This window comes from Macrotis lagotis, chromosome X (genome assembly GCF_037893015.1).
Source record: "Macrotis lagotis isolate mMagLag1 chromosome X, bilby.v1.9.chrom.fasta, whole genome shotgun sequence".
In the NCBI taxonomy this organism is placed as follows: domain Eukaryota; kingdom Metazoa; phylum Chordata; class Mammalia; order Peramelemorphia; family Peramelidae; genus Macrotis; species Macrotis lagotis.
The window spans coordinates 191,032,805-191,057,823 of NC_133666.1; the positions used below are offsets into that span (position 1 = coordinate 191,032,805).

The 25,019-nt window shown below is 38.8% G+C and overlaps 1 protein-coding gene across 1 annotated transcript in view; it reads right to left on the reverse strand.

Moving 5' to 3' along the window:
- TMEFF1 (transmembrane protein with EGF like and two follistatin like domains 1) overlaps nt 1-12,257 on the reverse strand; it is a 148,377-nt gene extending 136,120 nt beyond the window's left edge. The window contains exon 1 of the mRNA XM_074208230.1: nt 11,930-12,257. Within this exon, the coding sequence (XP_074064331.1) occupies nt 11,930-12,200 (271 nt within the window). The 5' untranslated portion in view covers nt 12,201-12,257. The remainder of the gene's footprint in view (nt 1-11,929) is intronic.
- Nucleotides 12,258-25,019: the final 12,762 nt, after the last annotated feature.

Here is a 25,019-nt window from a genome sequence, read left to right on the forward strand (position 1 = left end):
TTATGTAATAATAAATTATTCCTATTAATTCCTAATAAATTATATCTAATGTGGCTTTGTATTTTTAACATGCATGTGTAGTATAGTCCATAGTGTTAAAATATTAATTGCTATTATTATTGTGTTACATTTTTATTCCTTTCATATGCTACTGTAATATTTACATATATTTATTTTGCTCTGTGTATATTGGACTATCATGTGATGCTTAGCATTATACAGCGATGTCAATTTGATTCACCCCAGATGATTTTTTGCAGGGATTTTCAATAATAGATTGTACCCATGGATATAATATATATCTTTAAGAGGGAATGGAATCTTGGGTAGTGGCAGCTGCAAGTTGACTTTGATGGCTGAAGAAATTTTGGGTGAGGAACTTTTTTCCTCAAAGATTGCATTATCTGTCAGAAAGAATCTGAAGACACAATTCCTGAGATATTAGTTTTACTCTCATCTTGTAAAGAAACAATATCAAATGAATTCTGGAGAGACTGGTCGCTATCCTAAGAGTACTAAACAACAGAATTATGTTCAGAGAATCAAAGAGAAGTTTGTAATATCAGCAACTATTAGAGCTGATTCTGGCTGTGATTATTCTCTCTGTTGCTAATATTTAAAATAATACTTTTTTTTGCATTGTTAACAAGTTGTGCAGTGAGCAAACTTGGTATTTATTTAAGCCTTGAAGATTGGAGAGTTGGGGTGGGAGTGCTACAGAAAAAGAGAAATCTATTCAAATTGCATATAACTGACATTTTACAGATGAGATTAGGAAAGATTTGCCCAAACAGCTACTAAGTATCTGATGTTGGATTTTAATCCAGGTCTTCCTGATCCCAAATCTAAAATTATGTAAAAACAGAGGTTTTTATAGTTTATTTTTATAGATAGTAGTACAAAGTTAATTGATTAATGACAGATATTAGCATTTTATTCATTTATTAGGGATTGTCTTAGAACCTAGGATGAGAATGACTAAGGTAATGAATAAAGTAGCATACAGAGAGGAATTGAGATTTGGGTAATGTAGTGCATTACTGACTAATGTGTGCATCTTAACTCAGTCTTCATGTAAACTGCATATAGAATATATAAATAGTTAATCAATCAAAAAGCATTTATTAAACGCCTATGATGTACTATGTACTAAACACTGGGGATGCAAATGTTACTGTTATCATTCAATCATATCTGACTTTTTGTGACCCCATCTGGGGTTTTCTTGGCAGAGATACTGGAGTACTTTGCCATTTCCTTCTCTAGCTCATTTTACAGAAAAAGCAACTGAGTCAAGTGACCTGCTCAGGGTCACACAGCTAATAAGTGTCTGAGGCCAGATCTGAACTCAAGAAGAGCAGTTTTCCTGACTACAAACATGGTACTTTAAAAGATACATTTATAAAAATCCAAAATCATTCTTACTTTCAAGGAACTTGCATTCAACCAGAGGAAAAAACATACATATGTAATTATATTCAAGAAAAATGCAAAATAAAGGGAAGGCAACATAACTGGGGAGATTATAAAAAGACTTTGTGGGAAAAGTGGTGCCTAAGTTGTATCTTAAAGGAAGGTGGAATTTTATGAGTAAGGAGTAAATTCATCATGAGTGATAATACAAAGGACAGAGTAGAGTATTAAATGTAAGAAACTTTACTAATTTCAGTTTGGCTAGACTAGAGATTATGAGAAGGGGGAAGGAATGTATAATGAAGCAGGAAAGATAGGTTAGAACAAGGTTGTGGAGGACTTTCTTTAAAAGCTCAGTAGAGTTTATATTTGATCCAAAAGGCAATAGGGAACCACTGACATTTACAACATAGGGAAATGACACTGTCAGGTCTGTAAGTCACTTTGGTACTTATATGGAGAATGAATTGGAGTGCAAAGAGATTTTGGGCAAGGATACCAATATTAAATCACAGCAACTGTCTAGACAAGAGTTGATGAGAACCTAAATGAAGGTGGTGGCTGTGTGAGTCAAAAAAGAAGGGGTCTGATGCAAAAGATGAAGCAGAAATCGAAATGGAACGATTCGGCAATTAATGTAATATGTAGGATAAGGGAGAATGAGGAGTTGAGGATGACGTTAAATATAAGAACCTAGAGACTAGAATTATGATGCCTTAAACAAAAACAGGAAAGTTTGGAAGAGGGGTGGTTTGATTCTATTTTATACATATTGAGTTTGACATGTTTTTATGACATCCCATTTGCAATGGTCAATTGGTAGCTAGTGGTATGGCATAAAAAGGGAGAGATTGGGACTAAAAAAATGCATCTGTGAGATGTCCACAAATAGATGATGATTAAACCCATGGGAAATACTAAAATCACTGACAGTGTAGGGAAGGAAGAAAAGAGGACCTGGTATAGAGCCTGAGGGAACTTCCACAATTTCGAACTGTGCTTGGTTGATGACATAGCAAGGGAGACTAAGAAGGAAAAATCAGTCAGGTAGGAGAACCAAGAAAGAGGAGTTATCACAAAAACCCCCAACAGAAGAAAATATCTAGAAGAGGATGTTCAACAGTGTCAAATGCAGCAGACAGTTTGAGGATGAAGACTGAGAAATAATCATCCAGGACAGCTAGGTGGCACAGTGGATAGACCATTGGTCCTGGAGTCAGGAAGACCTGAGTTCAAATCTCGACTCAGACACTTAATAATTACCTACCTGTGTGAACTTGGATAATTCACTTAACCCCATTGCCTTGCAAAGAAACAAAAGTGAAAGAGAGAAATAACCATCAGATGTGGCAGCTGAAAGATCACTGAGAACAGATTCAACAAGTGATAAATTCAGAAGCCATATTGCAAAGGGCTGAAGAGTAAATGAAAAGAAAAGAAGAAAAGACAACAAGTATAGATAGTTTTTTCAAGGAATTTGAGACTGGATGAAAAAATTCAAGGCAATAATTTGAGGAGATAGTAGGACTTTAAAAAGATTTTTTGAGGATAGTGACATTAAAAGACTATTGTTTGTCCTTCCTTTTTTGAAGAGGATCAATGACATCATGGGGTAATGTGTTCATTTGCCCACAAATTGAAACAGAATTGGACAAAGTCACTGACCTCATTCTCTCTTCCAGAGTCACTGAAGTCCAGTGATAGGACAAAAGTCAGGATATCTAGAAATGGCCTAGGATATAGTAGCTGACCTTGGCATCTTCTATTTCTGACAGAGCTCTAATCACTCCACAGTACCTGCCTTCAGCTGCTTTCTTGGCCATTGAACAAACTGTTTTCCTCCTTCCATTCCATCAAGGAAAGTCATCATATGCTTGACATATATCCACATGGCCATTTAAAGGCTTTCTCAAAGGAATCAGTGTAAACTCTAAAATCCTACTATATTTACATATATTTGTATCTACATATTTCTATACCTATTGTTTTCCTCTAAAATAATCTAAGTCCCTTAAGGATAGAACGTTTCATTTTTTTTTTTGTATTCCTAGCAACTTGTACAGTTCCTTGTATATAAAAGATGCTCAAAATAAAAGTGTGTTGAATGAATGAATAAATAGCGAATTGCTGGGGCCAAAATCTTATCACCCAGAGGTCAACCATTAGTTTGTGAACTTTTTAAACTTAGTCATGATGGTCCTCAAACAAAATCCAGAATCCATCATAGGACCTGTTGTTGAAATTCTTGAAAACAATTTGGTAGGAACCAAAAAAACCCAAGTCCTCTTTGTATTGAGACATTAGATTAAAACCTGAATCTATTCAAAATCTATTCAAATCTATGCAAAAGAAATATTTTATTTTGGGTCCAAATCTGCGATTTCTTTGATCTAAGGAACTATTTTGCAACTTAAAGTCTTAGAAAATTCCCCAGAGGCACTGAGAAAATTAAGTGACTTGCCCAGTGCCAGACAGCTCTAATTATGGTACTAATTTTAGCTAGCATGTATATAATGCCTATTCTATGCCAAGTCCTCCACTAAGTGATTAACAAATAGTGTCTTATTGGTCTTCACAACAACACTGGACAGTGGGTGTTATTATCTCTATTTTACTGTTAAGGAAACCAAGGCAGACAGAGGACTTGCCCAGGATGACAAGTAAGGATTTGAGACTGGATTTGGACTCAGGTCTTCCTGACTCCAAGTTCAGCAAGTGTGACTTAGCTGCCTGACAAATTTCAGAGAAAGGACCTGAATTCAGCTCATTTTGACTATCCATACAGTTTTATCAACTATGCAACAATGCCTCTCTCTATATAGAAGGAATTTATGTATACATATATATATATATATGTATGTATGTATCTATATACATATATGTATTTGTGTATGCATATGTTTTTGTGTATATGTATATGTGTGTGTTTATCTCCCACAATGTCTCTAGAATAGGCTGAATGGACAAAGACAATGGGAAGGAACACAGAAGAAGAGAGTAATTTATAAGGTACTATAATTGAATCAAAATTGATAAACATTTAATAAGTTCAAAACACTGTGCTCAGTGTTAGAAAAATAAGTGAAAAATTAATAGCTTCTGCCCTAAAAGGGTCTACTTTTTATCTTTAGATATTTATATATGGCGTTATAAAGTAAATTTGATTACATTGTTGTTTAAGTTAAGTTCCTTATTATATTTTTAAAGTAAGAGAAATTATGGCTAAGAAAGGAGTTAAACATGTGAAGCTGAGCAAATGTCAAATATTTCAAAAGTGAGGAAAGGAAGAATCAAGATAATAAAGCTTGGTCAGCTTGACACCTTGACATTTATTGGAGAATCTATCATGGATAAAGAGTTAGTCTTGAAGTAAGGAAGATCTGGGTTCAAATTTGATTTCTGATAGTACTGGCTACGTGACCCTTGGGCAAGTCACTTAACCTCACAGTATTTTAGGTAACTCTATTCTTCTCAAAGAAGATGCCAATCTTTACCCATTTACCCAGGAAATCACAAGTCTAGTCAAAACAAACCCTTGATAAGAAAATTCCAAAACAATTTATTATATACAGAGGTTATCCAACTACCTAGGTGAGTTCAAAATGCTTAGAATAATATTCAAAGTCTTCAACCTATCCCCCAACCTAGTGTTCTGCCTTCTTTCCCACTATTTTGCTTTTTTCTTGTACCCTCTGTACATATCTTGCCTCAATATAAAACAACAAATATTTATTAAGTCCACCCCAAGTGGAGGGCTGTGCTCAATATCAGATAAAACATTTAGATTACCATCTATTAGAGACATAAGATACCAATATATGTAAGTAAAATGCATAACATCATATGATAAATGAAACAGGCATTTACAAAACAATGACTTATACAAGTTGTGAGAAGGAACGTTGTTACTAATTGCAACAGATAGAGAAATGGGGTGGGGAAGATGTGCTGGAAAGGAGGGAAGAAAGGAAAGAAAGGAAGGAAAGAAGGGGAAGGATAGTCTCTTATTGTTCAGTCTTTCCTGACTCTTCAAGACCCCTTTTGGAATTTTCTTGACAGATATTGAAGTGGTTTGCCATTCCTTCTCCAGCCCATTTTACAGCTAAGGAAACTGAGGCAAATAGACTTAAGTTACTTGCCCAGGTTCACACAGTATTTGAGACTGGATTTGAATTTGGGTCTTCCTGACTACAGTTCCAGCACTGCAGCCACTGTACCAACCTAGTTTGCTCTCGAAAACATAATCAAGAACAAAGGAAGAATGAGTGAATATTGATGCTGAAAAAAAACTGAGAAATGAAGGAGGACATAGGGAGTTGATGTAAGATAGTAGGAGGCTAGATCATTTGCATGAGGAGCAAAAATATGGTTGGTGGTAAGAGCAAAGAAAACACTTGAAGAGTCACTAAGGGATCCCATGAAATAGATTTAGAGTCATCTAGACCAACTCCATCATTTTCCAGGTGAGAAAAGTGAGATATTACTCCATTTACCCAAGGTCACAAAAGTAATCTTGTTGAGACTTAAACTAGAGCTGTTATGAGGTGCAAATGAGACAATGGATGCAAAGCACTTTGAAAACCACAAATTTCACTTAGTATTATTGTTGTCATCATTATTATTATTACTGTTATAAACCTCCAGCCTGGCTACGTCTTCTCTCCCTAAGCTTTCTATTGCACTCCTGCTGAACTCAAGTAGTGTTTATAGAGCAATACAATGAGGTGCTGGTAAATATTTAACAACTGGAATTGGGGGGGGTTGGCTTGAAGAGGTATGTGTGCACACAAGTGTGCATACACACACGCCTCAAAGTTTAATCTGCATTATTACCAAACACAGTCTTAAGTTGAGGCCATTGTAACAATTGAGATTTCTGTGGTGCAGGTACTCAAAATGAAAATGCTCACAAAACAGAGAGGAGGCTCTTGGATTCCAAATTCAGTGCTCTTTCCAATACACCATGTTGCCATGATGGAGTGGAATAAAGAATCCACAAGAATAGATTAAACAGCTGGAAGAGTACAATAAAGATTTCATACCAAGAATTTGTAGCCAATGAGACTGATTTGACTTTGTGACTTTCTCCCATGGTACCCAAGGTCTCTGGATCAGAAAAAGAGAATCCAAATAGTGGCGAACAAGTGATTCCTAAATCAAAGGACCAATGAATTCCAGTAGAGTAGCTAATAAAACATTCCAGTGACAAACTATGGGATCAAAACTGGATAGGTAAGGAGTTCATTCATGGTAAAGGTAAAGAGTAGGTTTAATGTGAGTGAAAGAAGAATAGGCATTGTGCTCAGACAGCAAGATTTCATAGTTCCATGGAGTGGAGCTATTGTGATTCCAATAGATGTCATGGTCTAAGGGATGTCAATGTTAGTGTGTGGCTGAAGTGGGATAGAGAAGCTTGTTAGAGGTCACAGAGATGAAGCATTATGTTTACAAAATGTCAAGCGGTCAGCAACATGAATTCTGAATGAAAACAGTGTAAAGTGGAGAGGAAAAATCATATCTAACACTAAGGTCACTGAAAAAGTAAAGGAAATGACCTAGAGGTTAGTAGATAACAGCAGGGATGATCAGGGAGCTGAAATTTCCTTCCCTTTCCTCCTCTAGCGGAAGTATAAGAAAGATAAGATGCTGAGGAAAAATCCTTTCTGAGAGGGTCTGAAAAGAGTTGGGATGGGGCCTTTCCTACAGCTTTCATTAAAGGCTATAGATGGAAAAGATTCCTAGAAAAGAATCTATCTCCTTGAAATCACCATCAGTCATCTTCACTGCTACTCTCCCTCCTCCCAACTACTAGGAACCAATCAAGAGTTACCTGTGCCATCCCAATGAGGTACCCGCTGCTCAGGAAGGGGTCAGAATGATTAGTCTTCATTCTCAAAGAAGCCCATATGACATCAGGAGGTGATGCCGTAACAAGCACATGAATTAGATTTGACTGAGGGGGGCTGTGATAAGTCACCAACCTCACTTTCTCCTTCAGAGCCATCTGGGTCAAGTGGCCAGACAAGAATCTGGATGACTGGCACTGAATTCGAGGCAGCCATGGTAAGTGACTTGCCCAGCTAGTAAATGTCCACCGTCTGAAGTCACATTTGAACTCATATCCTCTGGATTCTAGGACTGGTGCTCTATCCTCTGTACCTATCCACCTATCTGTGACAACAATACTGTGGATGGACGAGGTGTGAGGCTTTTATACGTCGCTAGTACACAAAGGCAGAGGGGTGATTGGAGAAGGGGGGGGGGGAGTTTTGTTCATCCTTCTTCCTAGCTCTATGAGTCACTGAAGCAAGACAGCATATATCAGGAACTTATGTTCTAGGCCTTACACTAAGCTTTGAGGATAAGAAAGGAAAAAGTGAAACATTCTCTAGCCTCAGGAACTTATATTCTAATAAAGAAGTCTGGCAGGGTTTGGGTGGAGGGGGAATGGGGGAAGAATTTGATAAGGAGAAGACTATAAAGAAGATGGTCCTGAAGAAATCTAGGTTCCAGTTAAAGCAAGGTGGTAAAAGGAATGCTGCTTAAGAAGTCTGAGGATATAGGGCATTTGGGTTTTTGTTGTTGTTGTTGGCAAGGCAGTGGGGTTAAGTGGCTTGCCCAAGGCCACACAGATAGATAATTATTAAGTGTCTGAGGCCAGATTTGAACTCAGGTCCTCATAACTTCCAAGGCCGGTGCTCTATCCACTGTGCCACCTAGCCGCCCCCCCCCCCAATATAGGACATTTTGGTGATAATAAAGTAAGAGTTCTATACTGGAATTAACAAGTCATATAAAATTACAGTAGGATTTTGGAAGAGTAAGAGTAATTAGAATTTGTAATTAGTAATTGTAAATATTAATTAGTAATTTGGAAGAGTAAGAGTGATTAAAATTTGGGGAAAGGTTTAAAAATATCTATTGTGGGCATGCCGCTTACATTTACAACCGAACAAAGTCAATATGCAGCCAACAGGGATCTGTTTCTATCTGAGTTTCCTACTACCAGTCTATATACTACAGCAAAGAGTAGAGAACAATAAAAATAAAAATCAAGCCTCTACAGGAAAAATGGTTCCCACTTACTTTTTCACACAAACGAATGCTAAGTCCTAATCTGAGACATAGAAACCAAAAAACCATCTAACCATTAAGTTGTTCAGTTGTAAAATCAACTTTTATTAATCAGCTTCAGATACATTATTTACATGTATGTTGGCTATTTTGGACTGATTAATGTATTTACTTATAACCTGATATATTTATTAAATAACAGTATTTTAGAGTTGAAAGGTACTATACAGATCAATAAATTTCAATCTCCCTCATTGTCTTGAACACCAAACAAAGAATTCTGACAAAGAATTTGGTTAACAAAGAGCCAAGGTAATTTTTCAAACAGAAATGTAGAATGATCAGATTTGTATAACATGGCACTATTAATTTGGTTAGCATGGTCTTCTTTGAAACTGAAGGACAACTGTTACTATTATCATTAATATTATTAAAGAAGTCTAGAATTGGTATCAAGGATTCATTGGAAGGGGAAGGGAAAATCCCTAATGTCAAGAAAGATGAGAACTGCAACTAGCTAGTAGATTTGCCAATTCAAAAGCAACTGGATGACTTTCTAGAGGTGCATCTGGGTAGAGTAAATGTGGGTATTGGCAAGAGGATAGGTTATGAAGAAGTATAGATATACAACTTTTTAAAGACATTTGGCCATAAAAGAAAATAGATGATCTGTTAACTATGTGGGATAACATAATTAAGAGAAGGCTAGCTTAGTACTGAGGAATTGGGAAGTAGTCTGATGGGAAGGAGGCAGTGAGGAGAGAGATTCTGAAGCTGTGAAGGAAGGGATGAGAATGTATATAAGGTAGGAAATTGTTTCTGGAAAAAGAGCCCATGGGAGGCAAGAGGTAATAAGAGCAAAGGAAGATAGAGTTGTGTTAATGAAGAATAGGAATACCTCTTCTCTTATGACAAAAGAAGAGAAGTAGGCAACAATGCCAAGAAGTTTTTGAGCAACAGAGAAAAGAAATTAATGAAACTTGTATCAGATGACTTTATTCATTTCAGTGAAGTTGGGAATGAAATCAATCTGCTGTTATATAATAAATTTATAGAGTGAACTTAGCTTGATTTTTTTTTTATTTTCTCCCTCAATATGAATGAGCCTTGGACCAAGAACAAGAAACTGAATAATGGGAGTTAGCTATGCTTGAAGATTCTTAGGTCAAGAATATCAATAGTAGGGGGCAGCTAGGTGGCTCAGTGGATAGAGCACTGGCCCTGGAGTCAAGAGGACCTGATTTCAAATCCAGCCTCCAGAAATGTGTGTCCTTGGGCAAGTCACTTAAACCTGCTACCTTTTAAAAACTTTAATAAAAAAAAGAAAATAGCAGTAATAAGTAATTAAACATTGAGATCAAGGCTAGCAAATAGAAGCAAATGAAGCCAGAAAGTAGGAAACAGACTGAAAGATGAAGAGTAAATCAAAGGACTAAAAATACTGATAAATCAACTGTTTTAAGTGTAGGAAGTCACTGCCTCACTTTTTCACATGGCAGAGTACTAGGTAGAAGGGTTCTCAAGAAATGCTTTCTCAGAAAAGCACTATCCTTGTAGCTTTCATCCATTGTTTCTACCCTCTGGAAAAACATGGAACAAGTTTACTCTTGTTCCACATGACAGTCCTCCAAATATTTGAAGGAAATCATCATGCCTCCCTTCAACTTCTTTTTTCCAGACTAAACAACCCCTTCAATTGCTCTTCACATAATCCTTGTTTATCAAGATGGTTTTTCCTCTGACCACCCTCTAGTTGGTCAATGAGATCAGTACAGCAAAGAAAGTTAAACTTGATACTCCAAATGTGACCTGAGCAAAACACAATAAACTTACTTACTTTCTATGACCTTGATGCTATTCATCAATTATTGCAACCTAAGACTGTACTTTTTTTTTTAAGGCCATTACACACATCATACTCTTAAGTTAATGTCTTGGTCAACTAAGATCCCAGAATTTTTCCACACAAACTAATGCTAAATCCTAATCTAAGACAAAGAAACCAGAAAGTGATCTATAAAGTTCTTTTCTGTCCTTGTTTCTAACCATCAAGTTGTAAAAGCAACTTTTATTGATCAGCTTCAGATGCACTGTTTACATGTTATTTTAGGTTGATTTATGTATTCACTTGTAACCTGATATATTTATTAAATAACAGAATTTTAGAGTTGAAAAGTACTAGAGAGATCAATAAATTTCAACTTCCCTCATTGTACAACTGAGAAAACTATGTCAATGTTGACATTTTTCACCTAATTATATGTATTTATTAATAAATGTGATCTACAATATTTATATGCATATGAGAGCCACTTGTAAAAAAAGCATTCAACTATAACATGTTTCTTTAGGGATTGGGATACATTAAACAACGTTAAAAGTTATAGGAGAACACCGGCCCTGGAGTCAGGAGTACCTGAGCTCAAATCTGGCCTCAGACACTTAACAATTACCTAGCTGCGTGGCCTTGGGCACTTAACCCCATTGCCTTGCAAAAAAACCTTTAAAAAGAAAAAGAAAAGAAAAAAGTTATAGGAGAGCACCGGCCCTGGAGTCAGGAGTACCTGAGCTCAAATCTGACCTCAGACACTTAACAATTACCTAGCTGCGTGGCCTTGGGCACTTAACCCCATTGCCTTGCAAAAAAACCTTAAAAAAAAAGGAAAAAGTTATAGGAGAGCACCGGCCCTGGAGTCAGGAGTACCTGAGTTCAAGTCCGACCTCAGATTCTTAAACTGTGTGGCCCTGGGCAAGCCACTTAACCCTTTGCCTTGCAAAAATCTAAAAAAAAAAAAAAAAGTTATAGGATTGTTTAGAATCGCTTGGCTTCAAATTAAAGAAATATTTTTCCAACCAAAAGAGAAAAAGCTGACATAAGAATGGGGGAAAGAGTCTAAAGAGGCATCTCTCCCCCTTAAAGGTTTAACGAGGTGCTCGGCTGTCACGGAGTCCCTAAGATAAAAATGATCTTCATTATAGCAAAAAGAAAAGAAAAGGAAATCCGGGCACCGCTGCCTTCCTTCCAACCAGAAGCAAAGGACTTGGGTTGTTAGAAACGTGCCGGTGTGTGGGTCCCTGGGCCTCGGCCGCCTCCCGGGGCGGCAGGACGGGCGCGGGGGCTGGCACGGCCGCGGGGGCAGGGTGCGGCGTGGCGCCCCGGGGTCCCCGGCTGCACCTGCCGCAGCCGCCGGGCGCGGGAGTGGAGGCGAGTCCGGCCGGGGCTGCCCGGCTGCCCGCTCTGCCCGCTCCCCCGCCCGCCCGCCCGCCCGCTTTGTCAGGAGCACGGAGCCCCCGCCCGCCCGCTCCCGGCCCGGCGCTGCCTTTGTCTCCGGCAGCCGGGGGTGGCGGCCGGGCCAGGCGGCTCCCCGGCCCGCCGCGCCCGCGGGCGCTGCCCGGCCTCGGACCCCGGGGCTCGGGCGGGCCGGGCCGCGCGGCCGCTCACCTGAGCAGTTGATGCTCTTCCCCTTGCCGGCGCCCGGGCAGTCTCCGCCTCCCCCTCCTCCGGCGGCGGCGCCTCCTCCTCCGGCGGCCGCCCCGGCGCCCGCTCCTGCCCCGCCGCCGCCTCCGCCGCCGCCGCCGCCGCCGCCGCCCGGGAGCTGGTTGGACGCTCTGCTCGCGGGGACGGAGAAGGCGAAGAGCAGAAACACCGACGTGTAGCAGAAAGCCAGCGGGGGCGCGGCGGGCAGCCGGAGCGGGATCCCCGCGGCGCCCATGCCTGCGTGCCCGAGGAGCGCGGCGCCCAGCGCGGGCGGCAGGCCCCGAGCAGCAATCACCGCCCGCCCGGGCCGCCGCCTCCGCCCCCGAGCAGCCGCGCCCGCCCGGCCAGCATCCCCTCCCGGGACCGGGGCAGCCCCGCGGCGGCCGCGCCCCCGAGCCCCGGCTCCGGGCCTGCGCTCGTCGGGGCTGCGCGCGCGTGCGCGGGCGCGGGCGCGCGGGCGCGGGGCGGCGCGGGCGCGCGCGGGAGGGGCCGGGGCTCGGGGCCCCTTTGTGTCCGGCGCCGCTTCAGCTCCACAAAGGCCGCGGCGCGGGGGGCGGGGAGCCACGTGACGGCCCGGCGCTGGGGAGGAGGGCTCCGGCGACCCCCGAAGCCCCCCCACGGGCCGGCGCGCTATTGTTCTCGGCGAGGCGTGGACCGCCGAGGCCGCTCCCCCCGGGTGCCCTCCGCGCCTGCATTTGTCTGAAATTTTGGTTTTTTTAATTGCAGCACTAAAGACGCCGGAATAATGGCGGAAAATAAAAATTTAAACAAAAAATAACTCCTGAACTATGCCCCGGCCTGGACCAGGGACTTAGCAAAAACCGAAGGCGTCAGTTGCTCCCGAAACTCCTCCAAGTTGACCCGAGAAGTTTCTGTTGTTGAGGCGGAATCCTGGACCCCGAGCGGGAAGGGAGCCTAGAGATGACCCGTCAGATGGCACCGCAGCCCGGCCTGCCCTTGGAGAATCTGCCGCCTCCCGGGCCGTGCCTTCCATCTTAGGATAGCTCTAATTATTAGGAAATACAAGAGTTTTGTTTCCCCCCCCCCCCCATTTTGCATCAGCTTAGAAGGTGTGATACTCAGATGCAGCAGGATTTAGGTCCATTTTCCTCATATATGGACCAAGTTGAACGTTGATTGACGAGCTAAAGTCCCATCCCCTTGCCCCGCTGTTTGATTCCTTCCTTTATTCATTTCCATCCTAAATTCTGAAGCAATTGTCTGATGTTTTCATAAATTACTAAACTTGCAACATCTCTCTAATTAATCACTTAACTCTGAGACCTCATTCCAGTTTATTAAATTTAAGTTAATTAATACTCTAAAGTAACCTCTTTTCCCATAAACTTTTAATCATCTCTTTAGAGCAAACCCCTAACTTGCTAGGCTCAAAGAAACATCAGGGTTACTAGCTATACAATTCGGTAGTGATTTGACAAACAATAAAACAAAGACATGAATTATTTACAGTTTTAGCTGTAGGATCAGAGACTGCTACTACTGACTTTACAATTCCACATACACAGTCCCACCATTCAGTTCTTTTAGGATAGCCTCCCAAGAATTCAATTCAGTAGATTTCTTCTCAATTTAAGAGTTAAAATCAGACTTTTTAAATTCCTATCTCTTTACTTCACTCAGTTTCTCTCCAGCCATGACAGTTAATTCTCTAGAATCACCAACTCTTATCCTCATAGACTACTCAAAGATGACCAGTAAATTGGATCTGTAAAAGATTATATTCCCTCTGAAAGACATGGTATCCATCCTTTTTGTGCCAAAGATAATTGAAGCTGTGGTTACACTTACACAAAGTCAAAATCTACCACTTATAGTTTCCACCCACTGATCCCAGTTGTACTCAAAACAAATGCCTAATCCCTCTTCTATATTTATTTGAAGATGATCATCAAGTACACCTTTATTTTTTTCCTCCTCAGACTAAAATTGGTACTTATTTCAACATCCTGAATTTCAAACTTCTCACCAAACTTCCTCCTTACAAAGGTTTTACTTTTTTTTACTTTTGTTTTTTACTTTACTTTTACTTTACTTTTCTAAAATGCGATTCTAGAAGTTGTCTAACAAGGTCACTGGCCTCCTCTTCCCTGTTAAAATCCTTGGTAAAGTATATTGTCAAGTTATCTGAATGTGATTCTTCCTCTTTCTTACTATCTCTGTCTCCTCGATCTCTGCTCCCTCTAGACTACTTTTGCCCATAGAAAACATTTTTCCTCCAAAAGGGCATCAATGACATCCTAAATGTTACATTAAAATGGTATGTTTTTCATCCTCATCCTTCTTGACTTTTCTATAACTTTTGCCACTGTTGACCGCATCCAAGTACTGTGTAACATTGGATAACATGGCTTCAAAGGTACTATACTGCCTCTCTCTTAATTCTCCTATCTGAATAATTCCTCTTTTAACTCTGCTGGTGATTCATTCTCTTCCCAACCATTTAAGATGAGTGCTTTCCCAAGGGTACATCCTCTTCTCTTTCTACACTCTCACCTTTGGCAAACTGACTTTCTCCTCCCTCTTCTTTCTGTTTATAACCTTGACCAGTTTGCCTCTCTATGGGCAGGCTGGTGACCCTCTCATCATATTCTTTCTAAACCTAATTCATATGCTGAATAAATATAATCCACTGTGGCTCAGAATTCCTGAGCTCAAAAGAGCCACCATTCTCTGCCTAATGGGATTGTAGGGATGTACCACCACATCCAGCCCCTCTCATTTCTTCTTCAACTATAACTTCTCTACACAATTGCCATAATCTGTATCTTCAGTCTGACCTCTCTTCTGAATTCCAGCTCAATATATCCAATTACCAATAAGACATTTCCAACTTAATATATCCAAACCAAATTCATTCTCTTTTTTTCTCAAATTGTTTCTTTTCTCACTGTAATGTTACACCATAACTCACTTAGTCTCCCATATTCATGACATTGGGATTATCTTTGACTCTTAACTCTCCATCTTCTCTCATATCTAATCAGTTATTAGACCCCATTCATTCTGTCAATGTAATGGATTTTGTATCTTATTCACTTCTTTTGAATTCCACTGTCAACATCCTAGTTCAGGGTCTCATTCCACATATCTGGACTATTGTAACAACACCCATACACGTTCATTCTTTTTCCTTCCTAAACTATCTTTTGTACTCACTTCTGTCAAAACACTTTTTTTATACTTATAAATAGATCTGGCCATATCACTTTTCTACTCAAAATCTTTTCTTTATTGCCTCCAAGAGCAATAAACATTTAATAAGGACCTCTAATAAGTATTTCTTATGTGGTAGACACTATACTGGATGCTGGAGATAAAAAGATTAAAAATGAAGCAGTCTTTGCCCTTGGGAAACTCCCATTCTACCAGGTAGAAAGAACATATGAATAAATATATACAAACAAAAAAAGGAAGGTGCTTTTGTGGTAGCAGCAATAGTATCTGGGAGGATTTGGAAAAGATCCTGTAGAAGTCAGAAACAACAAGCATTCATTTGGCTTACTATGTGTCAGCACTGGAAATATAACTAGAAGTAAAAAGAAAAGTAGTCCCTGTCCTCAAGGAACTTACATTCTAATGGAGGAAGACAACAAATAAAAGGAAGCTGAAAAGTGAGAGGGAGGAGAAAAAAGAAAGGGGGGGGATAATAGAGGAAATCTGGAGTTCAGTTTGGCTGCCTTTCTTAAATGAAGGTTCTAGGAAGAGCTATCAGGAAGAGATACAGGGACACAGGATATTTCCAAAGTTCATAATTGGTGCTGGACCTCAGAACTGGGTATGCTAAGAGCCTGAATCAAGTAGGGGGTGATGCCCAGGCATAGGGAACAGCTTGTTGTTCAGTTGTTTCAAACACATCAATTCTTTCTTGGCAAACATACTGGAGTGGTTTTGCCATTTTGTTCTTAAGTCTTTATAGATGAGGAAACTGAGTCAAACAAGGTAAAGTGTCTGAGGCAGCCAGGGTCTCAGACTATCCAGTGTATCATAGCAGAAATTGCAAATCAAACACTTTTGCTAAACATTTAAGCCCTCCACAATCAAGTAGCATTCTGGTATTCCAATATTATTTCCTGTAATTCCTCTTGATGCACCAAACAGGGCCAACCAAATGTCCAACCAAACTGATAATCATCTTATATCTCAAATTTCATAGAGCATTTAATTTTACAACTCTCTAGTCACTTGTGTTTGAGTTTTATCTGCCTATTGAACTAAAATCCTTAAGGGGAAGAACTATATTCTAAATTTTGTTTATCTCCCCTTGATGAATAGTACAGTGCTCAGTACACAGTAGGCATTTTAATAAATATTTTTTATTGTTTTACAATTTGTGTAATGGTATACTTTAAGCTTCCAAAGTCATGGTTTGAAAACTTGACCCCTAGAAATAAGACTGATATCTCATCTATCAACACAATTTCAAATTGCCTTTTAGAGGAAACCATGCCCACCTGATAAAAAAAAAGATTAATATTGGGATGCCATTCCCTAATCAGGACCCCTCATTCCAGGTGAATGAGACTGTCCAAATAAAATAGTTGTCAGTACAGTCTATCACAACTGGGATTGAATCTATTTCTTAGTTCCAAGTGCCTTGTTGCATGACAAGGACTGCCAAAAGACTCTATTACTCTGTTCTACAATCATTATTTGTGAAACTGCACCTCACTCCAGGACCAGCACATATTTCTATATCTTATGAGCCACAAGTACAGAGAATAAACAGTCCATGACCTAGAAGCAATAGTGATACCCTGCTTCTGTTGATGTTATTGAACTGTACTGAACTCTCTCACAGGGCTCCTGGCTTTCCTATCTAGATTGTTCCTTATTATCTTCATGACTAGCTTGAATGAATACAACCAACTCCTAAACTGCACGTTCAGCTTCTATATTCTCCTATTCATTCTCTTCTTACAATCAGACTCCACATTCACTCACTCTTTCTCAATCTCCAAACACTGATGCTGGGCTATATACACATTGTTTCTGCCTGTACATTTCTTTCTCGTCTGAATCCCTGGATGCCAAACTCCCCTGAAAAGATGATGACCCATCAGATAGAATATCCTGGTTGATGGTTTTACTACATGAAAAGGCATTTTGACAACTTAAAAGCAAATATTTCCAGAGAGAATGTGAGCAGGTTCTGCTTTTAGAAAATCATTCTATGTGGCTACCAATTCCAATGACAGATGGCTGGGGGCATGAGTTGCAAAAGCTGGAGAGGATAAAATCATATTGCTTATCCAAGCAGGAGGCTAATAGCTTAGAAGCACAATCTGATTATAATCCAAATGTACAGTGCCTTGCACCTAGTAGGTATTTAATATATATTGAATTGAAAATATTGATTGAAGTAATGTATTTTTATATACTAGTTATTTTCCTATGTCTGGAACCAGCTATTTAATCTAGGACCAGATCATAGAGTCCTGCCTGGAGCAAGAAGTCTCCATGACTAGTGAATTAGATATGTAAGCAAAAATGCAACTAAACTGGAAAGGTCATCAAGAGGAAGCCTGGTCCCAATCAGGATCAAAAGATGAAAAGAAAGGGTAGCTAATCTCAGACTATGCTAAAAAAGCAATGATCATCGAAACAATTCAATACTGGTTAAGAAACAGAGATCTAGGGATGGCTAGGTGGCACAGTGGATAAAGCACCGGCCTTGGAGTCAGGAGTACCTGGGTTCAAATCCGGTCTCAGACACTTAATAATTACCTAGCTGTGTGGCCTTGGGCAAGCCACTTAACCCCATTGCCTTGCAAAAACCTAAAAAAAAAAAAAAAAAAAGAAATAGAGATCCAGGGGGCGTCTAGGTGGCATAGTAGATAGAGCAAGGGCCCTGGAGTCAGGAGTACCTGAGTTCAAATCCGGTTGCAGACATTTATAATTACCTAGCTGTGTGGCCTTGGGCAAGCCACTTAACCCCATTGCCTTGAAAAAGAAAGAAAGAAAGAAAGAAAGAGAGAGAGAGAGAGAGAGAGAGAGAGAGAGAGAGAGAGAGAGAGAGAGAGAGAAAGAAAGAAAGAAAGAAAGAAAGAAATTGTAAAATAGAAAATCAACTATACAACATACAGAAACAAATTAATCCTAAAGCCCAATGTTTGATAAATTCAAAGACTCAAGCTAATGGAGTAAGGCCTCACTAGTTAACAAAAACTACTGGGAAAATTAGAAAGCAATCTGGTAGAAACTAAGTATAGATCAATGCTTCACACCATATATCAAGATAAGCGCCAAATGAATACATGACTTAGACATAAAGGAGGACATCATAAACAAATTAGAGAAGCAAAGGAAAAAAATTATCATTCAGATCTATATTACCAAACAAAAAACAAAGAGGTTCATTGAAAATAAAATTGACTGGGTAAATTACATAAATATGTTTTGTGCACAAACAAAACTAATGCAGCTAAAATTAAAAGGAAATAACTGGGTAGAAAAAAATCTTTGCAGCACATTTTCTGATAAAGATCTAATTTACAAGCTATTTAAGGAATTCAAATTTATATTCATATTTATAATAAAAGCCATTCTCCAATTGGTAAATGTTTAAAGGTTATGAACAGACAGTTTTCAAAGTAAAAATCTAGGTTATTATCTATATCAAAAGCGTTTAAAATTATAAATAGAGAAATGAAAATTAAAACAACTTTCAGTTTCTACCTTATATCCATTAGATTGATGGTTGAGAAAAAAGGAAAATGAAAAATGTTTGAGGGAATGGGGGGGTGTATTAATGTATTGTTGGTGGAACCATAAATTAGTCCAAGTATTCTTGAAAGTAATTTGAAACTATGCCCCAAAAGTTGACCTAGTGATGCCACTCATTGTTCTATACCCCAAAGAAAGCAAAGAAATAGGAAAAGGTCCCATTGACAGAAAAATATTTATAGCATCTTTTTGGGGGTGGCAATGAACTGGAAATTATGGGGATGCCCAGTAACTAGGGAATGGTTGAGCAAGTTGTGATATATAAATGTAATAAAATACTTTTGTGCTTTATGAAAAGGACAGTTTTGGAAAAACTTGGCAAAATTTGTATGAACTGATGCAGAATGAAGTGAACAGAGTCAGAACAACTTATACCATAATAATAAGATTGTAAAAAAGATTTAAGAACTCTGATCAATGTAATGAATAACGACAATTCCAGAGAAGTTATAATGAAACCTACTACCCACCTCCCAACAGAGACATAATGAATTCAGGCTGCAGATTGAAACATATTTTTTGGATATGGCCAATTTGGGGATTAGTTTTGCTTGACTGTGCATATTTGTTGCAAGAGCTTTGGTTTTCTTTTTTTTCTATATCAATTTCAGGGTGATGGGAGCAAGAATAAATAGGTTTTTATTCAGTGGAAAAAAAGACAAAATTTAATTTAAAAAAAAGTGAAGTTGAACTAGATGATATCTCAAGTCTTTTTAGCTGTGTCTATAATCCTCTGACTGACCCAGATTTTTAGTAAAGCATTTAAGTATCTTATCCTATATTTGTGGAAATGGTGGTGAGTTACAGACTAAATGATATTGCAGTCAGATGGCTTTAAAATAGCCAAATTAAGATAATTTAAAGAACTCAAGGTAGTAAATGATGGTTCAATTCAACTAGGTGGGGGGTCTTCAATGTGCTTGACCCTGTGCTGTTTAACATTATTACCAGGAACTTGGACAAATGTAGAGATGACGGTTTATCACAACTTTAAAATGGGAGAGATCCTAACTCAAGAATGACAGACGGGATCCTAAAAGATATTAACAGGCTAGAACTTTGACTGAATCGAATACAATGAATTCATTACAGACACAATTATTCTTATCTTCAGGTTCAACAAATCATTCTCACAAGTGTAGTGTGAAGAAGGCATAGTTAGATGGCAGTTTGTCTAAAAACAAATCTTGGGTTTTAGTGATCTGCAAATGTCAGCAGTGTGAATTAGCAAACAAAAGAAAAAAGTCAAAGTAGTCTTTGGATGCACAGAGAGGTCTGCAGTAAGGAGAAACAAAGAGCCTTTGTACTCTGCCTTGATCATTGTTGTTTGTTCTCCAAGAAGGCCATGGCATCAGGGAGATGATGATGATGATGATGATGATGATGATGATGATGATGATGATGATGGTGATGGTGATGGTCGTGGTGCTTGTCCTTCTTTCTCGAAGAAGATATCAGGGAGATGATGCCATGACTCACATGTAAATTGGATTTAAGTGAGAGGGGTCTGTGCAAACTCACCAGATTCACTTTCTCCTCCAGAGCCATCCGAGGTCACCTTTGAACTTGGGTCCTACTGACTCCAAGGCTGGTGCTCTATCCACTGCACACCTAGCATTTGAGCTCCATAGTTCAAGAGCACCAGTAATACAGAGAATGTCCAGAGGAGGGCAGCAAGTTTAAAGAAGGGGCTCAAAGTTAATGTCATCTGAGGATCATTTAGAAAAACTAATTAGCCTGGAGAAGAGAAGACTAGAGGAGGATATGATAGCTGCCTTCAAGTATTTGAAGCTCTAGTACATGGAGAAGAGATTTGTTTTATTTCGAATCTTAAGGCTTACCAAAAGCAATGGGTGGAAGTGACAAAGACTTCCGAAAGTGGAATGGGCTGATTCATGAGGTGTGGGTTCTCCCCTTCTTTAGAGAGCTTCCAGTAGAGGTTAGATAACTGATTGTCTCAGATGTTATGATGAGCATTTCTTTTGTTTATGGATTTAACTAGATGGTCAATTAAAGTTCATTTCAGCTCTAAAATTTGATGATTCCCTGACATGTGGAAGAAATTATGAATTACATAATAGATTGATCATACAAAAATAAATTGTCTTTGTACAATAAAAATAATGTATCCAGAACAAAAGTAAAAAAAAATCCTGGGGAAAATCTATGTCAAAGATATTTTTTATTAAAATCTAACATACTAAATCTGTAAGGAATTGATACTGATTTTATGAGCTTCCCAATTGATGTGGTCAAAGGACATGAAGGAACAGAAATAACTAATAATTACCTGAAAAACTTTTCAAACTCTCCCATAATCAGAGATGCACATTATAAAAACTCTGTTTTTTCTTTAGGTTTTTGCAAGGCAAATGGAGTTAAGTGACTTGCCCAAGGCCACACAGCTAGGTAATTATTAAGTGTCTGAGATGGGATTTGAACCCAGGTACTCCTGACTCCAGGGCTGGTGCTTTATCCACTGTGCCACCTAACCGACCCATGTTATAAAAACTCTGAAACAGCACTTTACATCCATTCAATTGGCTGAACTAGTTTAAAATGATAAAACAATGCTTATACTTAACTGTCTTCTCTCAGGCCCTTCCCTGGGATGGTATTTTACAAATGGTCACTAGAGGGAAGCCAAGAGCCTAGGACAATCAGGAAGCCAGCAATTTGGATTCTCTGAACCAGGTACCACTTTAGGAGTCCAGGGGTTAGCAGCCCACTTGGTAAAAAAAGAAGTTCAGATTTAGTTATAATTAAATTAATAATACAATAATACAGTTAAATAATAATAGGGACATACTATAGAACAGAGGTGTCAAACAACACTACCCAAGAACCAGACATTTGGCAGTTGCCACCCACAAAGCAAAGAGATCATAGAGGTATCTGTAGGTATCACAGAGTATCTGAGAGATGTTCTGAGTTTAAATCCAGTCTCTTTCTCTGTCAATCTAGGTAAGTCATTTAACTTCTAATTGCCTCAGGGTTCTCAATTGTAAAATGAAGATAAGGGACTTACTTCCCAGGGTAATTGAGATCACAAAAATTTATAATATTTGTAAAACACTTCAGAGTGCCTGGAACATAGCAGTTGCTTTATAAATGTGAGTTTATTGTGTTATCCTTGTTATTGTTGTCATAAACTATTCTACGCAATTTTTAAAAATTTTGAGTTCTATATTTTTCTTCCCTCCTCTTTCCCCTTCCCAGGACATCAAGCAATCTGATATGGGTTATACATGTATAATCAAGCTAAACATATTTCCATATAAATCATGTTGTGAAAGAAGAATCAGAACAAAAGAAAAGAAACCTTTGAGAAAGAAAAAACAAAAAGCAAATTTTAAAAAAGTGAAAATAATATGTTTGGAGCTGCATTCAGACTCCCTGGTTCTTTCTCTGGATGTGGATAACATTTTCCATCACAAGTCTTTAGGAACTGTCTTTAATTTCTGTATTGTTGAGAAGAGTTAAGTCAATTATAATTCATCATCATCAGTGGGTACAGAACTGGGCCTGGGGTCAGGAGGATCTGAGTTCAAATTCAGCCTCAGATACTTAATAATTACTTAGCTGTGTGGCCTTGGGCAAATCACTTAACCCAACTGCCTTGCAAAAAAAATTGTTCACACAATGTTGCTGTTAATATGTTTAATGTTCTGGTTCTGCTCACTTCACTCTGCACCATAACATGTTGTCTTTCCATATTTTTGTGAAATCTGCATGTTCATGATTTCTTATCTATGCAATTCTCATCCAAGTCTTTCTATAAACTTGCCACAATATGAGATTCACTCAAAGAAGCCTTCCCCACTTTCTCCTGACTTCCTATGAGAAACTCCAAGTGCCCACCTGCCATACCTCACCCTTGCCACTTGACCAGTTTTTTCTAATTCGTTATAAACTTGTTAATAATTACATGATTCAGGGGGTGGCTAGGTGACTCAGTGGATAGAGCACCGGCCCTGGATTCAGGAGTACCTGAGTTCAAATCAGGCCTCTAACACTTAATAATTACCTAGCTGTGTGGCCTTGGGCAAGCCACTTAACCCCATTGCCTTGCAAAAACCTAAAAAAAAAAATTACATGATTCAACTCCTCCAACATTATGTCCACTTTGTCACTGGACAAATGCTTACTTTTAGAAATAGCAACAGTCAAATTAAAGTTAGGGCAGCTAGGTGAATAGAGTACCAGGCCAGAAGTCCAGAAGACTCATCTTCCTGAATTCAAATATGGCCTCAGACACTTAGTAGCTGAATAACCTTGATCAAATCACTTTACCCAGTGTCTTCAGCTGTAAAATAAGTTGGAGAAGGAAATGGCAAACCACTCCACTATCTCTACCAAGAAAACCCCTAATGGGGTGATGAAGAATTTGACAAGACAAAAATAACTGAACAACAGCAAAAATTAAAGTTGAGAGATGGTCTATAAACTGTGATCTTTAGCACAGTCTGACTGCTTTCCACCATTCTGCTCCCATCACTGCAGAAGCAGAAGGGGGGGGGGGGGGGGGGCTTATGGGACTGAAGACCTTGTTTTTTTCAGTGCTGTATGGGCCTCCAATGGACATTTCCAGCATACTGATGATGAACTGCTCCCTACTTAGCCAAGTAAATCTTCAGAATATGATGAATGCAGATGAACATGAAAAGATTTAGATAAATTGATATAAACTGAAGTAAGCAGAACCAAGAAAACATTATACACAATGATAGCAAGAATATACATAAAAGAACAACCCTACAATAATAAAAAATGAATGTGGCAAAATTACAATGAACAAGCTAAGCCCTATAGACGATATATGAGAAGATGGTTCCTCCAAACCCTTTGCAGAAGTGGTGGCAAGGGGTGTCTATCATTGTACGATAATCAATATGACAGAAGATTTTTGATCTATTCATTGGTTTTGCTGAATTTTTTCTCTTTTATTTCCTTTGTTTCATTTAAAGAAAACTACTATGATATAAGAGATGACTTGGGGTGAAGAGGCAGGAGTGAATAGAGAGAGATATCTAGGTGATGTAGGGACAAAATATATCATTGAAAATTTATTTTTAAAACAATACTAATAGTAGATGTGTTAGTACAATGTCCATTGATATGGGACTCTCTCCTTATTATTGGAGATCAATGCCTTGCAATGCCTAAAGAGATTCAAAGTGATTGAAGAACTCTCTTCTCTCCTGCTCTCATCAGTTCTGCTCAACCTCTCAAACAGACTTTGGGCATTGATCTCCAACAATAAGGACAGAGTTCTATATCACTGTGCTTTGAGACTGTGGTTGCATTCAGATTTACATAGTACTTTAAGATTTTCAGGTTACATTTTATGTCATTTATTCCTCACCAAGCAATTCTTATATGTATGTATGTATGGCTTGAGTCATACTCAGAGCCTTTCCAATACAGCAGAACCTGCCAGAGTTCATCACTGCTATTCAAAAACCAAGTCACTTCTATGTCATTGATGTCTTGTGAAAAGTGTGAATTATGTGTAATATTTGTCTGTTTTGTTTGGTCAAAAAAGAAAATACATTTCACAAATCCTAGATCCAGATGAATCATATATCTGGAAGAATTCTAGCGTCTGTAAATGTGAGAAGTTCATGTTATTTTCTTATCTAGGAATATACTATTTAAGCTTCAATGTATAGAAATAAAAACCAAGATTTAGTTGAAAGTAAGGGTTTTAACCTAGGGAACATAGAACTTCTTGGGGTCCCTGGATAGATTTTAGGAATATGCAAATTTTAAAATATATTTTGATAACTATTTAAATATAATTCATTGTTCAATCATTTTTCAATTGTATCCAACTATCACTTTTTATTCCTCTTCATGTGTTGTCAAGCTCAAATAGAAAAGGGAGTCACTGAGTGTATATAAGTATGCCTGCTGGTAGCATATTCTCTTAGATTTAAAATGTTTTCTTGTTTGTTTGTTTTGGTTTATGACCCCATTTGGGGTTTTCTTGGCAAAGAAGTGGTTTGTCACTTTTTTCCCCAGCTTTTTTTTACTGATGAGGAAACTGAGACAAACAATGACTTGTCCAAGGACACTCTATCCACTGCACCAGCTGGCTGCCCTTTCAGCAAGTCTGGTTTCCTTTATAATTTTACATATTGTATTTTGTGCTCTTAAAAATATAATTCTCGGGGGCAGAGCCAAGATGGCGACAAGAGAGCAACATCTCTTAGGCGCTCTCTCATAAAACTTCCATACTAAGGATTCTAACTAAACTTTTGAGAGACAGAACCCACAGAGGGACCCAGGGAGGCAGTTCTCCTACTCA